Source organism: Microtus oregoni, unplaced genomic scaffold (assembly GCF_018167655.1).
Source record: "Microtus oregoni isolate MIOR12 unplaced genomic scaffold, Mior012 000026F_ref0000081, whole genome shotgun sequence".
Taxonomy (NCBI): Eukaryota; Metazoa; Chordata; class Mammalia; order Rodentia; family Cricetidae; genus Microtus; species Microtus oregoni.
The window spans coordinates 23796948-23814608 of NW_024543085.1; the positions used below are offsets into that span (position 1 = coordinate 23796948).

At 46.4% G+C, this 17661-nt stretch overlaps 1 protein-coding gene across 1 annotated transcript; it reads right to left on the reverse strand.

Moving 5' to 3' along the window:
• Positions 1-3331: 3331 nt before the first annotated feature.
• Pax4 (paired box 4) lies at positions 3332-8172 on the reverse strand. The gene is made up of 10 exons (XM_041675383.1): positions 8160-8172; positions 7679-7809; positions 7155-7370; positions 6792-6867; positions 6111-6236; positions 5879-5961; positions 5455-5524; positions 4604-4659; positions 4194-4335; positions 3332-3483 (listed from the first exon to the last, which is right to left on the reverse strand). Exons 1-10 carry the CDS (start codon positions 8170-8172, stop codon positions 3332-3334), a joined length of 1065 nt encoding a protein of 354 aa, XP_041531317.1.
• Positions 8173-17661: the final 9489 nt, after the last annotated feature.

Consider the following 17661-nt stretch of genomic DNA (forward strand, 5'->3'; position numbering starts at 1 on the left):
AAAAAAATTTAAAATAAAAAAATCTTGTACCCGTCTCATATTTAAATAAAAAGTGCTCTGAATTTGAGAAAGGGGGGATTGGAGGGAAGAAAGGATGAAAATAATGTATTCATATTACAATTTCAAAAAACAGACTATTGTAAGAATGCCTTCTAGGTTTAGAACAAATGAAAGAATGTTCTCTTAGGAACGTGGGTGCCGGCATTGGCACCTATGTTCACCCCGCCATCCCTTGCTCCCCCGGACTGTTCACCCAGTCTCCTTGAACTGTCATTCGCTTCTATGCAGTGAAGTAAGTCGGAGCAGAGTCATTCCCTCACCATTTCTCACCTCTGCAGGCAGCTGGAGTGCTTGACCTGAGGGCCCATAACTCATGGGCAGAGCTCAGCCTCGTACTCAGATGTGACTAATGTCTACCGCTCTTGCCGTCAAAGCAGGACCTACAGAATGTATGCCTGTCTTGCACTCCCTTCATTACTTTAGCCTTTATCTCCCTCCCACTTGTCCTGTTAATGTTTTAATTCGCATAGACATTCATTTAGAAAGGAATAGTTTTTATCGCTGTCATAAAACAAAACCCAAATCACTTGCTGCTAAATACAAAGTGACTACAAAAATAAGCACTATGAAAAAGCAAAGCAACGCCATGAAATCCTAGACACCCCCCCCACACACACACACAGCCCAGGCTGAGCGCCTATCTCTCCTTTTGTTAAGGTTGGCAACTGTTTAAGGAGGTGCTGAGGGGACCACAAGCAACTTTCCCCTGATATAATCAGGATTGAAAGTGTTTAAAAGTTATTATTTAACACAGCAGACTGCCTCTTAAAGCCAGCATCCATGTCCCCGAATACCCCATATGACAGTAAATGCTTGCTTTAAAGTCTTCTGATGAGAAAAGTCGAAATAAAAACATGAAAGAGACTCAATTTGGAGAGGAGAAAATGGCCTTAGGTTTCAGTATTTCTTCTCAAGATACATGAATTTATTTTTTAATTAAATGTTAAGTAGGAAATGCTAGGGAGTAGGAGGCCTCTTTTCCAAGAGGGCATTAAACACAAACCTACGCCAGAAAGAGAGTGTTCCTGCAACCCCAGCAAACTGAGAGGCTGAAGCAGAATTACTCTAGCTCCAGAGTTCAAGGCTATCTTAAGCAAGGTGAGAATCTGCTGCAAAAACAGGTCTTGGGCTGGAGAGATGGCTCAGAGGTTAAGAGAACTGACTGCTGTTCTGGAGGTCCTGAGTTCAATTCCCAGCAACCACATGATAGCTCACACCCATCTATAATGAGATCTGGTGCCCAGAACACTATATACATAATAAATACATTTAAAAAAAAACAGGTCTTACCTAAGGAGGTAATACATCTTACAGGTCTTTTAATACAAAACCTCTTCCTCAGCATTCTGTAAACATGCACACACACACACAAAAGCATGGGAATGTGTGTATACAGGGATACTCATGTGTGTGCAAACATGAGCATGCACACAATCCACAGTCTTATGTCCAGTTCCCCACAAGTGACCCTTTATCCTTTGCTTGTCTGTGCTCATCCAAGGGTCTCAGCTGAAATAAGACAGCTCTGACCGTTGTTGATGTCAGGCCTGTTGCTGGAGTGAGAGGCTGTTTTCTGACTGTGCTGTGCACATTGCCTGCCTATAACCTTGCCTATTTTCCTGAGCAGCCCTATCAAGCAGACCTCCACCTCAAAAGCAGAGAAGTCAGGGGAGGGGCAGGCTGTGTCGTCTTTGTCATCAAATGGCTTCCGGGGCTACACCATCATCACACGTTTCTCTGTTGGTGAAAATGCTGTAGAAAAGAAGGCACAACCCACATGTGGTGTTTGAAATGTGGCTGGTTCCGTGGTAGCTAACTGTTCATTTTAACATGGATTACATATAAATAGATGTGTGGTTGCTCACCAGTTCCTCAACAGCCAGCTTTAGAGGATTTGCTCTAAGTGCCTACTCCAGGTGGAAAACACAAGCACACCACCCACCCCCACTCCTGTCACTACCACCATTATCCGCCCTCTGCCTCTCAGAAGAGCAAGGAATTGTTGAGAATTTGCAGCACGTGCCTGTGATTCTAGTACTTGGGAGGTGGAAGCAGGGGGACTAGGAATTCAAGGCCAGGCTGGGATTATATGGGAAGAAGCAGGGGTATGGGGAGGAGAAAGAACTTAGAAATACAAGCCAGTCTTCCTTTCCAAATATCCCCTAACTTAACTTCTTTTTTCTAGCTTCTTCCCTCTCCCCACATCCCAAGACTACTAGGGAGAAGCCTGCAGCTTTCTTTGCAGACAGACTTGAGAAGATCTGGGACTCCAATTTGCCCCTGGAGCATGTATGAACAGGAGAGGAGAATCTCAAAATGTCATTTACACTCTGCTGCTATGGCAAAAATACATATGCAATTAGGAAATTGATGTTTATTTGTTCAGACCAAAGAACTATAATAAATTGTCTTGGCAGGGGTGGTGGCACATACTTTTAATCCCAGCACTTGGGAGACAGAGGCAGGTGGATCTCTGTGTGTTTGAGGCCAGCCTGGTCTACAGAGTGAGTTCCAAGACAGCCAGAGCTACATAGTAAGACCCTGAATCAAAACAATAAACGAACAAACGAACAAGCAAAAACAAATAAATAAAAGAACTCTAGTAAATTTTCTTAGGTGTGGCTATTATGTTATGGTTAGTTAGTTAGTTGTTGACTCTGATTTGTTTGTTTTCTGCTGACCTGTGCTGGAGGACCGGAGAGTGAGGTGCTATGATGTAATATGATGTGTGTGCATGTGTAACCCCAACACCTAAATAGATCAATAGGTACATAAATGCCTACAGTCATGGGATTGATAGATTCATTACTACAGATAAATATGACTAGATGCAATGCATGTATACATAAATTACGAGATAGAAGATAGAGCGATAATAGATATAGGTAGATTATAGATAGACAGATAATAGACAGACAGATAGATTATAGATAGATAGATGGATAGATAGATAGATGATAGATAGATAGATAGATAGATAGATAGATGATGATAGATAAATACATAGATAGATAGATAGATAGATAGATAGATAGATAGATAATAGATAGATGATAGATAAACACATAGATAGATAGATAGATAGATAGATAGATAGATAGATAGATAGATGATAGATAGATAGATGATGGATAGATGATAAACAGACGGACGGATGGATGGACAGACAGACGGATAGACAGACAGACAGATAGATAGATGCACATTGGTGTTCATGAGAAAAAAAGGAGGTTAATCGCAAGAAGTACTGCTAACTTTAAAAAAGCTTTTATTACTGCCAAATGGAAGCCTGTTGTGGCCAGTAATGGGTTGATGCCGCTTCTCCTGACCCTCCAATCAGATGGTACACAGGAGAAGTGGTGAGGCAAGGCCAGGAAAATTCCATGTATGAAGAAGAAGCCACAGGAAGGAGGGAGTGACAATCTGTGTGGGGAAATAATGGCATTAGATCCCACCTGTCTCTGGGTCTCACCTTAGTCCAAGTCTTACAACAGTGGGGTACCAGACAGGTTAGGGCTGAAGTGGTACCAAGACTAGGGACAGAGCCAGCGGCAGGAAGAACAAAGGTGGCAATGGGGGTGACACCAGCAAGACTCTGGGGAACCTGGTCTTTTCACCCACATTAATTTATCCACTATTTGTGAGTTCGAATGCCTGTGTGTGCACAGCATGTGCAAAGCACACACGTGGTGGCCAGAGGACAACCCGTGAGAGTCGATTCTCTCCTGCCATGTCAACTTCCTGGGGTCAGACTCAGGTTGTCAGGCTCAGCAGCAAGTGCTCTTACTTGCTGAGCCATCTTGTTGGCACTTGGATTGGGCTTATTGGTCCTACAGGCCTCTCAAAGTCACTGAGGCGGAGGGCTGAGACATACTTACCTAAGGGTATATACATTCAGATCTCAGCACCACTTCCTTTGCCTTCTGTAGGTGTCAGAGCTACTGTGGACGCCCCAGCATTAAGAGCCCCACAAGGAATGAGGGAAGCTGTTTTGAGAGATTCCTTTGGTATCCCCAACTGGAGGACCATACCCTCCCACAGAAAAGGTGAAGAATACCCACAACTACCCCTTCCCAAGCCCTCCAGGATCTGTAGTAGACTCTGGGAACACACATCCTGTTCTCAATTCTTACCCCAGCAGGACTGGAGACAGGCGTGGGATGGGGTGTCACTGACACACCTGTCTGGTGCTGTCCCCCAGCACAGGTGACAGAAGGAAGGACTCAGCGGTTCCGGCACAGGCAGGGCTGCTGGGGGCACACTACCAGGGGACTGCTAAGAAAGCAAAGTTGGGGGTCTTCTCAACCACTAGTGAGAAAGCCTGGGAACTAGGACTGCATGACCCCCAAGACCACCTGCCCCCCAGGCTGTGTCCTACACCCCAGAGGATGCCATTCACATGGGAGACCAGGGATAGCACTTTGTAGAAGACACAGTGAAGGCCTTGCCTATCCATGGGTTTTACCCATGCCTTCACCATAAATAGGAGAAGTCATGAGACCTTCAGTCTTCCCACTTCATAAACTCCCTACCTCCTAAGTACCTGTGCAGAAATGATCCCTGGGGGAACTCTTGGTACCATCAGATCCTGAGAAGCACCTACAAGATGAGGGTGGATCCACTCAGAGGGAGAAATAGGCATGGGGACCTGGGATGTGGTAAAAGACAAAGGTTCCAGGAAAGGTAGCAGCTTCTTGCAGAGTTTGGAAGAGACAAATGTCACAAACTAGGCTGTCTTCTTCCCAAAACAGGCCTTAGGAAACCAGAAATAATGATAAAATTCAAGGGATGATCCTAGGGACTGAGTGGCCCTTAAGAACAGGGTCTGGACATGCCCAGAATCTAGTACAGAGCCAGGTATATGAGGATTGCTATGTAAATGCACATGGATGGATGGATGGATGGATGGATGGATGGATGCATTGATAAATGGATGGACAGATGGATAAGTGGATTGGTGGATGAATAGATGGGTAGGTTGGTGGGTGGATGGATGGGTGGATGGATGGATGGGTGGATGGATGGGTGGATGGATGGGTGGATGGATGGGTGGATGGATGGATGGATGGATGGATGGATGGATTGGTGGATGGATGGATGGATGGATGGATTGGTGGATGGATGGATGGATGGATGGATGGATGGATGCGTGGATGCATGGATAAACGGATGGATAGGTGGATAGGTGGATTGGTGGATGAATAGATGGGTAGGTTGGTGGGTGGATGGATGGATGGATGGATGGATGCGTGGATGCATGGATAAACAGATGGATAGGTGGATTGGTGGATGAATAGATGGGTAGGTTGGTGGGTGGATGGATGGGTGGATGCATGGATACATGGATGGATGGGTGGGTAGATGGATGGGTGGGTGGATATGCACAGAAATCACCTGGTAGCTGTGTTTCCCACTTCAGCTTCTCTTGCCTGCGCCATTTGGCTCTTCTATTGGAAAACCAGACCTGAGAGAGAACAGGAACTGTATCACTGGCTGTGTCTTCAGCCACCTGGCACCAGCTGCTCTCACCATGTGTTCCTGGCCTGGACTCCGAAGGCAGAGCCTTCCACCACTCCGGCACCCTCTCTCCCTGCCCTGCCTTTGCTCTCTGTCTCCTTCCTCACTTAAAAGCCCTGGATGTGGAAACGAGGAGAGCGGTCAACAGAAGAGCAAGGATGACGTCACCTCTGATTTTTTTCTAAGCAAGTTTTCCCCCCCACCCTCTTGCTGCCATCTCTACCTTAGCAGACCCAAAGCCCTGGTCAAAACATTCTTCTCCTTTCCAGTTTCCTCACACTGTGCTACAGAGATCACTCACCCTCACTGTGTCCTCAGGCAGAGAAGTGGCAGCAGCCAGCTTTCCACGGGCCGCTGAATCTGGGTACTGCCCACGCTGGAACTCTGTAGAGACAGAGGTTAAAACCCTGAATAGCCCTCCTTTCCAAGGCCAAGCCACCCACAACCTGGACCCTTCAGCCATTGCCCACAAGTCTCAAGCCTTTCTGCCATACCAAGGACCTTCCGCCCCACTGTCTACCCCAGCCCAGCACCTTTTTCCAGGGCCTCAGCTTGGCCTGGGGAGAAGATAGTTCGATTCCTGTGGCTTGTCCCTGGATGGGGACCTCGGGGAGCCTCACATCTACCGTGGGAACTGGGAAGAGTTGGAGCCAAAACAGCTGCAAAGGAGGACAATGTCTTATGGCATTTGCAATGTAGACCTTTCTGGTTTTCTGGGGTCTCTCACTAGACAACAACACAGTCACAGAAGCAGAGCACGGCTTTATAGGAGTATGCAGTTCCTTGCTATGCAGTTGCTATACAATGTGCCCAGTATCATGGTACTACTTAGGGAAAACAGAATTGCTCCAGGCTTGAATGACCCATAGAATATGGACAATGTTCTGAGAAGCTAAAGGAAGTAGAGGAAGGGTATGAAAGGCCCTATCTAGCCTTGCCCTTAGCAGTTAGTGTGAACCTAGGAGTTAAGGGATCTAGGTTCTCTTCCCAGACATGCCAACTACTGGCTGACAACTGAGCGAGCAATTTCATTTTTCTGAACCCTCTGTATTCTACCGGGAGCAAGCAAAGCCACCCACTAGAGCCTCTTTAAGGGAGTGTTGGGAGGGTGACTGAAAAGAAGAGGGAGAATCCCTCACACTAGGCAGAAGGAAGAGCTACAAAATGCTAAGAATTTGGCTCTGGTTGTCTCTGCTGGCAATTCTAATACTCACCTGGTGATCTGAGTTGTGTCCAGTGCAACTTCTGGTCTTCCTGTAGCGCCCGAAGGACTCTGTTGATAGACGACACCTGGGGTGTTGGGGTACATATGGGGGAAAATGGTGTCTACACCCAGGATTGCGTTCTGTAGATCCTTTGCCCTCGCCTCGCCATCTCCAAAGCCCGCTCCGCCCCCAACCCATACTTCCTCCTCAGTTCCCTGACTACTGCCGCTTTTCAGACGAGAAATTTATGAGTCAGAAGGCCGATACCCGTTTCCCTGAACACCAGACTAAAATAACAAAATTGCCAAGGAAGAAAGGAATCTTCTCTCCAGTCTACCAGCAAAGCCCCCACGGTAGGGAGAGGGCACCTACACTGGGAGCCTTGTCCTGAGTGCAGAGTCCTTCCACACACAGCTGGCGCTGGATTTCCCAAGCAAAGAGCGCTGGATACTCATCCTTTAGCTGGGCAATTCTAGCCACCACGGCCGGTGTGGCCAGGCGCGGCTTGCTTCCTCCAATACTCTTGGGTTCCAAGACACCCGTGCGGTAGTAACGTCCTAGGATCTTGCTCACACAGCCGTTAGATACCTGAGTCAGATGAGAAGCAGAAACAGACACAGAAGACGTGATAGGTAGAAGGAAGCCGAGCATTCCTAAGACAAAAGGAAGCTACCAAGGCAAAGGCAGGGGGGGGGGGGGGGGGGGGTAGGTTTATTGAACCAAGCCATGGAGTTGAGTGGCTAAGCTCATCTTGGGCACCTAAAACTCCCCTTTCCAACCTCCAAGAGGGTCTTCTAGAAGGAGGCCCTTAGGGTTCAGCCCCAAATCGTTATCTTAAGAGAGGTCCTTGGTGCCTGTTTCTTGTCTCCATTATGGGACAAAAGGTTTGGCCCTACCTTAAGGCTCCGAGAGATGTCACAGGGTCGCATCCCGCTCATTGCTAGCTGCACAATCTGCTGCCGGGTGTCCAGAGGAAGAGGCCGGCCATTCACAAAGAGTCCCCCCAGCTGATTCACACTGCTGATTCCTGAGGGTTAGAGGTAAGCTTCAGCGCACTGTGCGTGTCCAGGTCCTCACCCACCCTTGCAGAAGGTCACTCGGGCTTTCTATCCTGATCCGCTACCACACAGTCTGTCTTTCTCTGAGATTGCGCCCACCTTTTCCCAGGGTCCTCAAAACAAACCACTTTCTTTAGGAGCTGGTTATGCACTAATCCAAAAGAAGCAGAGTAAAGCAGAGAGGGAGCAACCGGAGAAAACCATGCCCAAAACATTGACTAACGACAATTGAAATTGTGTTGATGGGAGCCAAGATCCAGCGGCAGTATTTGATCTCGGAACCCTTCTCTATCCTTCCAGCTTCTTCCAGGCCTCTCACCGTCCTGCTGCATGCTTCACACTGGTCCTCCTCACAGAAAGACAGGACGCCAACTGGCAGACTGAAGGGGGCAGCGTCTAGAAGTCTCCCTTTTGATCTGGTTCTGCAATAATATAGGGTTATTTAAGTGTGGTCCCTTGAAATGGTCAAGGAATGGAATGTTTTCGACAGGGTTAGCAGGCTGGCTAACACAAAAACATTAAAATTCTGTTACGTTCTTATGTGATGGATATCACAGTGTCAGCTGGGGACTGGATCTTTCATGGTAAGGAGGATGGAGGAGGAGGAGGAACTAACTTCCCACATATCTATTAAAGAGGGGCTGAGAGGTGGAAGGGAACATTCTCAGTACCCGGACTTTCTCTTCCCCAAGTGGACAATGTGACGACTGACTGGTCATAAGCCTTCTCAGTGCCTGACTGACACCCTTGAGCCAGAGACTCTCTGGCTTTCAAGTTCAGAGTTCGTAAATCAGGAGGTCCTAGATTCAGTTCTCCAAACTCCCATCAAAGCACTTCAAGGACAGCCTTACCCTTGTTTTTTGTGTTCTCCAGGAAGATTGGAGCGGGGTGGGGGGATTTGGGACTCAGCTCTACCCTCAGACCCTGGGATCCGGTCCCACACATTGGAGAGATACATAAAGCCTGAGATGATGGTTTCTGCTAGAAGGCACAGCTCATCGCAGGGTCTAAGGTTGTTGTAGCTGTTGGTGCTTTTGAACATGGAATAAATCTAGATACCACGGTGAAGTTTCCTTTTCAATGGCTACCTTTCAGACATTGTAATTTTTACTAGCATTTCCTTGCAGCATTTGGAAAGAAAGGGTGCTGATGCTGTCTGCTCGTGGGAGCAGAGGACCTCTTCAGCACAAGAGAGTCTGTGCAGCAACATCCACCACCGTCGTGTCTTTTCTGCTCTCTACAGCAACTAAAAGGAGTTGAAGCTGTCTCCTTTTGTGCCTGGGATCCTGGCAGAGCTGTAGGTAACTCCAAGGAACAGTTTACCCATGCAACTTTCCTGAAATAACCAAGTTGCCTTGGCTCAGTTAAATCAACAGCAATTACTTCGAATAGGGCATTAGGCATGAGCACATTGCTGTTTATTTGGGATGAAGTGAGGGGGGAGAAAAGAACAGAGGCAAGCTGAGTGTGTAGGGAGTTACAGGAGAGGGAGGAGGTTAAGAATATCAGTTCCACCTGAATTCTTCCTGGGAGTCTTTCCTTTTAAATGGAGATAACAATGCAATAGGAAGAAGAAACCAGCAGGAGCAAAACATCAATGGATCCAGAGCTCATTGAGTTCCGTAGCCAGGGTGACCTTTTTAAATTTATGTTTAGGTATCTGGAGATACACCCCTTCAATCTCTCAGCATTCCAGAAACTCAGTGAGACAGTCAGATCCCCTCCACACACACACACACACACACACACACACACACACACACACAAAGAAAATGGAGGCACAAACTAAGATGAACATAAATCAAGACCCCCTCAGAGAATAAAATTCAAGGTTCAGAAGCCAGTTTCTGAGCAAAGGTAAAACATTTCTGGTTTCAAAGCATGAGATTCTCTTTCTCTTACCCCAGCCCTGCTTAATCCTTGGGCAACTGTCATTTAAGAAATGGAGAGGGAAGCTGGGGGTGCAAGGGACAAGGGAACAGGGGCTGAGACTATCAGCTAAACATGCATAAGAGTCTACCTTCCCAAGTGACCAAAGTTACTGTGGAATGCAGGTCCAATAGTCACATCTAAAAGACCTCCAAACAAGATGAATCATGCCCTAACTCACAAAAGGAAACCCTATCTCCAATAGCCTCCCCCACACCCCCAATATATGTGGCAACCTGTCAGAAAAAAAAAACTTGATACTCACTAGAGGAGATAGCAGGTTGAGGAGTTGAGGGGGCAGGAAGGAGAATAACTGTGTAGACAGGAGGAAGAAAGTTGAGTTTGGGCACACAAAGACATGGAGACAGTATGAGAGGCAGAGCAGACAATGAGCCTGCTGGCGAACTACCTGGGTGGAGGAAAGGAGGTAGGAATTCCAGCGCGAGGTCCGAGGCTCCTGTCGGGGCTCCAGAGGTTGCTGGTGGTCTGCTCTTGTACCAGCCTCCACTCTGCTGCTGCTTCAGTCCACCCAGGGGGTCCAGAGCCACACAGAGTCTGTGCTCAGGAGCAGAGGGCAGCCTTCTGGGAGTAGCCAGTGATGTCACAGGCCATGAGCAGAGGAGGAGGGAAGTGTGCATGGGGCTGGCTGGCTGACATTGGCCCTGAGGCAGGGTAACCCACAATCAGGGACCCGCTGGGTCCTTCTGCGGGGCTTCAGAGTCCACCTTGTGTCCACTCACCCTGAAGGAAGCATGGAGCCATTCTCAGACAGGCTCCCGCAGCATAGGGTGTCCCCAAGCATGGGCCAGTATTCTTGAAAAGAATGAGGATCATGGAAGACGAGGGACTTCAGACTATGGTCCCAAAGTTTCACATGCATAGAAATATAAAAGAACATTCCAGAAGCCCTGATACAGTTTCCCAGCCATGCTGCATATGTCAGAGTCTTTGAGTCAACCCCCAGATAGTGTGTGTATTATTATACAAGATAAATGACATACAGCCTGATGGAGTACAATCTGAGTTGGCATCTGAAACCTCAAGAGAAGGAGAATGGACAGAGAAGCGTGGGTCGCACATGTCAACTCTCTCCCAGGAGGGTTCTCACCAATTCTCTAGTCGTTCCGTGCCTGAAATGACGCAGAGAATGAGTCTTCACCTGGAAATAGGGCCATCGTGGACTTCAGAACCCCAACGGCACTAGGTTGGTGGGACTGAATGTCAGGATGACCAGAAATGCATGTGGAGTTTCTAAGGAAGCACACACAGTCTATTCTGCCCTCTTATACCTCTGGATGTTTCCGGACTCCGTGTTACTTGGGTGGGTAGTTTTAGATTAAATTTTTAAAATTGATATTCCTGTTCTCACAAAAGACACCACAGATTGTCTGGGCCATTGTTGGAGTGTGGAAACCAGTGGGTGGGGAGGTTGTTCCTTGGGAGTGGGTTGCTGGAAGGGAACACAGACTTTCGTGCTTGGCAGCCTTGGTGCCATCGCTGTTGTGGGCAGACGCTTGCAAGGGTGCGAAGGAGCAGATGTAGAAAGACTTTGGGGTCCATTTTATATCTCAGATTCTGTAACTCAGGCACAGAAGTGATGCTCAAGTAAGCAACCCTGTTTAAGGCATTAAGACTAGACCAAGAAGTAAGAGGAAAAACTAGAAGATCTCATTGGTAAATGTTTTGGGTTTTGGTGGTGTTTCAGAAGTGGGTATCGTCTATGAACCTGGAGCTTAGAGTTGCAAACTCTTGTCTTCCAAAGCCAAATGCATCACAGAAATGGGTCCTCAGTCTTACCCTGACACATACTCCACTCCTCTTCCAGTCTGCTCCAGCATCTTCAGGCTGGGCTGGAGCGCTGGACCGGAGGGAAGACTGCGACAGATGTTTTCAGCACCATGGGCAGGACAGCACATGCCCCATGGCGAGAAGAGTTCTTCCAGCAGGGGCAGCTAGGGGCTGCTGGGCACTCTGTTTAATTACGCCTGGCAAAAGAAGGTCCCCAAAAAGGCACAGGGCATCCCTGCTCTCGTCCTCCCTCTCCTGCCTTATTCTTTTCTCTGGATCTGCCCTTGCATCTTGGAGCTCAAGGCTCATGCCCTGACCGGCTTTTCCTATAGACAGCTGCATGAGGGTGTAGGTAGGGGTGTCAGGGGGGAGAAAGGACAAGCCCTGGCAGATGGTGGTGGCAGAGATTTCCCCCATAAACTACCCTCTCGCTCTGTCTTTACAACAGGCTCTCGGGTCTGAACAAACAGAAGCTTTCGACCCAGAGGTGATAGGAGAGGAAAAAAAAGGGGAAAGGGCCCTGGCGGGGGGCCTAGCAAGCCCAAAGGCTCAGTCGCTCAACCCTCTGCCTAACGCGCCAGACTGTTTGAGGAGCAAATATCTACCTTCACTGTCTGACTCTCTCAGCTGCCCCCACCGTGTTTGGGGCTAATTGTCCCTCATTAGCTGAGCCCAGCCCCCAGGCTGCCGCCAGCCCCCGCCATCTGCTCACAATTATACATTAACTCAAAGGTCTTGCCACACGCCAGCCAAGCTGTGCGCCCCTCTCCTGGGCCAGCCAAGGCCTTTCCTGCTCCTTCCGCACCTGGGTGTAGAGGGAGCCTAGACCGTTGGCTCCTGCCTTTGGGGAAACTCCTGGTAGGGGTCTGTGACTGTGGAAAAATTTCTATCCTTAGCAGAGATGGCTGGAGTTACTCCCTGTTTTCCTCGCGAGGCTAAAAGGCGAGCTAACCCGTGCGTAAAGCTGGAGAGGACAGGGCGCGGCTGGCGCACAGGCCTGCTGACTTTGTCTGGCACCTCCCGAGAGCTCTTGGCACTTGTTGGAGGAGGTGATGCCAGTTCCAGACTGTTTCTCCCCTCCCTATGGTGCCTTTGTGTAGGCTGTGGGGTCCTGGTCCTCATCTTCCCTCTGTAAAGACAGCCCCATCTCTCTGCCAGCCCTCAGTTTTCCAGAGCGCACGCGCCACCTATCCAAAGTCATTTTCCTGCAGCCGGAACCTCCCACTTTAAAGTCCAAGCGGTTCCTCTGCTGCAAAAATATGGGAGTTCTTCCAATTCCCTGGATATTCCTGAGCGTAGAAGTCACGCTACAGTTGCACCCTACAGCCCACAAAACTTCGTACAAACCTTCTACTCCTCCAGACCTGATTATCCTCCAGTGTCAGAACTCTGTCTGCCTGCAAATCCCTTTGCAATTCAGCTCAGAGTCTACAAGGCCCAGGGCTCTCCCCTGCTCCCCCAAGAAAGGTAGCGCACAGAAAAAAATCGAGCCCTTTATCTCTGAGCTCAAGCCTGGCCCAGGTTTGTTACAAGACTAGGGGAGGTCGGCTGGGATGGTTCTTCTCTAAGACTAGACTCCCAGCGGAATCAAGAAGTTCAGAGAGACTAGAGACTAGAGACAGGAAAAGGAAGCCCACTGGGTGTGAAAGGACAGATCTAGAGCTACCCCACGAGACACTGTGCCTGCAATCACAGTAAGAGAGAACTTAAGGGTGACATTGTGCCAGCCACCAGGCCCGCAAACTGGGGCTCCCTAGGAATTGCTAAGGCTGCCCTCACCCCAGTGCCTTACTTCGCCTGGCACTGAGGCTGTACAACAAGCAGCCAGTTGTCTGTTTCACTAAACCGTATGACAGAGAAGTTCTGAAGGCAGAACAGAGAATTGGCATACGTTCCCCATCCAGTTTACCCCGTCAGCATTTTACAGTAATACGGTAGATGCGTTGTGACTAATAGACAATATTGATGCTGTTGCTCACGGAAGTCCTTTCTGACTTCCCTGCTTCTACCCTTATGTTCCCACCTCAGTTCCAGGACCCATCCAGGAGACCACTTCACGTCTGTCTTCACATCTCCTTCAGTTCCCCTTAGATTCCCTCTGTTTTTAATAACTGGGCTGGTTTTATGGAATCAAGTTTTTTTTTTATAAACCACCCCTTGATTGAAAGAGCCTCTAACTTATTTTTCCACTATGTAAAAGCATAAAATCATATGTATTTATGGGGTATCATGTGATGTCTGATACCCATATCCATTGTGTGAGCTTAAACATATCTATCTCCTCAAAACTTAATATTTCTTCACAGTGAAAACATTCAAGATACTCTTTACTAGAGTTTTTTGAAATATACATTACATTATACATATTACTGAGCAATGGTGGCACCCCAGACCTTCTGGCTTAGGTCCCCTTGATTAACCTCTCCTCATCCATCCCTTTCCTGGGAGGTTTAAAGGCGCTGTCTATTTGTTTTTTGGTTTTTTTTTTTTATGAGACAGACTCTTAATGTAGCCCAGGTGGTCACAAATTCAAATACCACTGAAAATGACCTTGAACCTTTGGTAGTCCTGCCTCTGCTTCTCTAGTGGCGAGATTTACAGGTGTATAGCACAACACCTGGTTCCCACCTGCGCATCGCTGATGGGGCTAGAGGATAAAGAGCAAAGAGGTAAGCCGGGCGGTGGTGGCGCACGCCTTTAATCCCAGCACTCGGGAGGCAGAGGCAGGCGGATCTCTGTGAGTTCGAGACCAGCCTGGTCTACAAGAGCTAGTTCCAGGACAGGCTCCAAAACCACAGAGAAACCCTGTCTCGAAAAACCAAAAAAAAAAAAAAAAAAAAAAAAGAGCAAAGAGGTGCGGTACTGTTTCTATCACATAGATTGAGGGTACCCAGGCTAACATGGTTTGTAGCTGTTGATGCTGACCTTGGTCCTCTAGCTGAAGTAGTGTGTGTCTGTTTTGTCCACTTAAGTTACCTCTCCTGCATTCCATACTGCAATTTTCTGAAGAAGCTGCTGTGTGTAAGTCGTAGTTAAAGGGTGGGGAGTTCTAGTCACTTACTTGAGAACGCTGTCTGCATAATCGAGTTGAGCTTCTCTGAATATTTGTCTTCTCTCATATCTATGTGCCCAATAATTTATTTGTTGGCTATTAATCACGATGTAAGGTTCTGTAGGAATCAATATAGATGTATTTATTTCTAAGGAAACTTATTTTATTCTTTGGGGTATAACTAAATGAACTACTTAATTTTGCTGCTTCATTGCTTCAGGGCTGGTCATCAGTCCCTTGTCCCCTCAGCATGCCCTCACTGGCCGAACCCACATGGAGTTTGTGTGACTTTTATTTGGGGGTGATTGTCACAGTGCATCCTTACTTTCTGACACTTGAAAGATACTCCAGGTTTATCTTGTCTATTTCCCACTCCTAGAACCATCTGTTTCTCCAAGGAACTCTAGTCCTTTTAATGGACAATAATATGAGAAACCAAAATCTGGGGACTAGGGTGCTAGCTTCTTTTTTGTTTGTTTGTTTGTTTGTTTGTTTGAGACAGGGTCTCCCTATAGTTTTGGAGCCTGTCCTGGAACTCACTCTGTAGACAAGGCTGGCCTCGAACTCACAGAGATCCACCTGCCTCTGCCTCTCAAGTGCTGGGATTAAAGGCATGTGCCACCACCGCCAGGCGTGTGCTTGTTTCTAATAGGATGTCAACGCTTCTAGTTTCTTCCAGTTGACCAACAGAACAAAGAAATACATGCATGTTTCTATATGTATGCATTTGAATCTATAGTAAAATAAATGTGATGTTGTTCATTGCAATCCATTAGTACAGGAACCATTTCTGTTTCTCCCATGTTTGGGTGTAAAACATAATCCACCACCTACTTAACAATTTTTCCAGTTCCAGTACACATCAATCCTGTGTCAGAATGGTTAACACAACTGCCCCTGGGTAACATCTTATCCACCAGAGAGCAGTGCTTAGTTACATCTGTTCATTTCAGTGCAGGAGCTTTTTTTTAAGGGACCTATTGATGTAGACAATTTCTCCATCACTGGACTACATCTCCAGTCTCTGTACAAATTCTCCTACCTTTATTTTTTTTTTGACCCCTCTCCCACTCAAAGTTTCCTAAAGTAGCAACATTATTGCTATCCACTTCTGCGGGTTGTTCATAGATGTCCAGAGCTGCTGGTTTGCTTTGATACATTCTGCATTCTTTTTTAGGTCCCTCTGACCTCTTACGTGAGTGTTTCAAAATTGCATAACTGGGCTTACTCTTTCTGTTGTAACATTTTGTAGATGTGTTCACAATTATGTCATCATATGGAATAGTAGATTTACTAAGAATTATTGTCATTCCAAATTCAACCTTTCTCCTTTTCCTAAATACCTGATAAACACTGAACTTTTTTATTATTATTATAGTTTTCCTTCTTCCAGAATATCATACAATGAAATCATGGAATATGTCACCTTTTCAGCTAGCAAGTATCTGTTTAATATCATCCATGTTTATTCATATACTGATTGTTCTTTTGTTTTTACTGCTAAACACTAAGCTATTGTATAGATGAACCACAGTTTACCTGTTCACCTATGAGGAACATTGTATAGTTTGAACAATTATAAATCACGCTAGCATAAACATTTATGCGCAGGTTTTAGTGTACACGCAAATTTTCAACATACTAGGAGCACAATTGCTCAGTTATATGTGAGACTATTTTTAGCTATGAAAAAACCTGCCAAAGTATATTCTAATGTTTCCACACCATTTGACATCCCTAGAAAGAGCAGAGGACAGCTCTTGTTGCTTTGTATCCTTGCCAGAAATTGCTATGGTCTGTTTTGATGTTTGTTTTTTGAGACAGGGACTCCCTATTTTGTAGCTCTGACTGTCCTGGAATTCACTTCATAGACCAGCTGGGCTTGAACTCAGAGATCCATTTGGTTCTTTAACCCCATTGCTAGGATTAAAGACATTCGCTACCAAGCCCAGCGTATGTGATAATTTTTTCTTTTGGTGTATTGTTTTGGTTACTTATTTGTTGATTTATTTGAGACAGGATCTCACTACGTAACCCTGGATGGCCTGGAACTCAGAGATCTGCCTGACTCTGTCTCCTGAGTGCATGTAATAGTACATCTGTCTTTTTGCTTTTTTGCAACAGGATCTGATGAAGTTCAGGTTTGCCTGGAATGCACTAAGTAGCCAAAATGACCTGGAGCTCCTAAGTCTCTCGCATCTACCTCCCAAGGGCTGCGACTACAGGTATCCACCACTGGTATTTGCCAGTCAGAAGTCTTATAGTTTTTCATTTGACATTTTTGAAATGTATAATCTAAGCCTATGTTCATTTTTAAAAATATATCCCAATTGTTCAAATTTGTTGAAAGAACTAGCTTTTCTTCATTGAATCACCTTTGTTCCCTGATCAAGAGTATTTGACTGGAGGCTGGAGAGATGGCTCAAGAGTTAAGAACATTTTTCTTGCAGCGGATCTGGGTTTCATTCCCAGCATCCTCATGGTGACTCAACCATCCATAACTCCAGTTCCAGGGGATCCAATACTCTCTTCTGACCTCTGTGGGCACCAGGCACACACATAATACACAGACAAACCTGAGAGTGAAGCATTTATACACATAAAATAAAATAGGAATGTTGACAGTACTGGTATGGTTTTCTTTATCTCTGTGTGGTTGAATTGATCTCTGCCCCTATTCTTTCACTAATGCTAGGCTATCTTGTAGCTTTAAAGTAAGTGTTAAATTGAGAAGTGTGAATTATCCAACTTTATTCTTCTTCATTGATATTGTGTTGAATGATCTATGCATTTTTTAAAAACTTTTTAAAAATTAAATGTGTGACTAGGCATGGTGGCACATGTCGGGAGGCAGAGGTAGACAGCTCTCTGCATTCAAGGACAGCTTGGTCTACAGAGTGAGTTCTAGGACAGCCAGGGCTACACAGAGAAATCCTGCATTTAAAAAAAATCAAAATAAATAAATTAAATTAAAAAAACTAAATGTGTTGAGAGAAGAATAAATTAAAAATAAATAAAAACTAAGTGTATGTGTGCGTGTGTGTGCATGTAT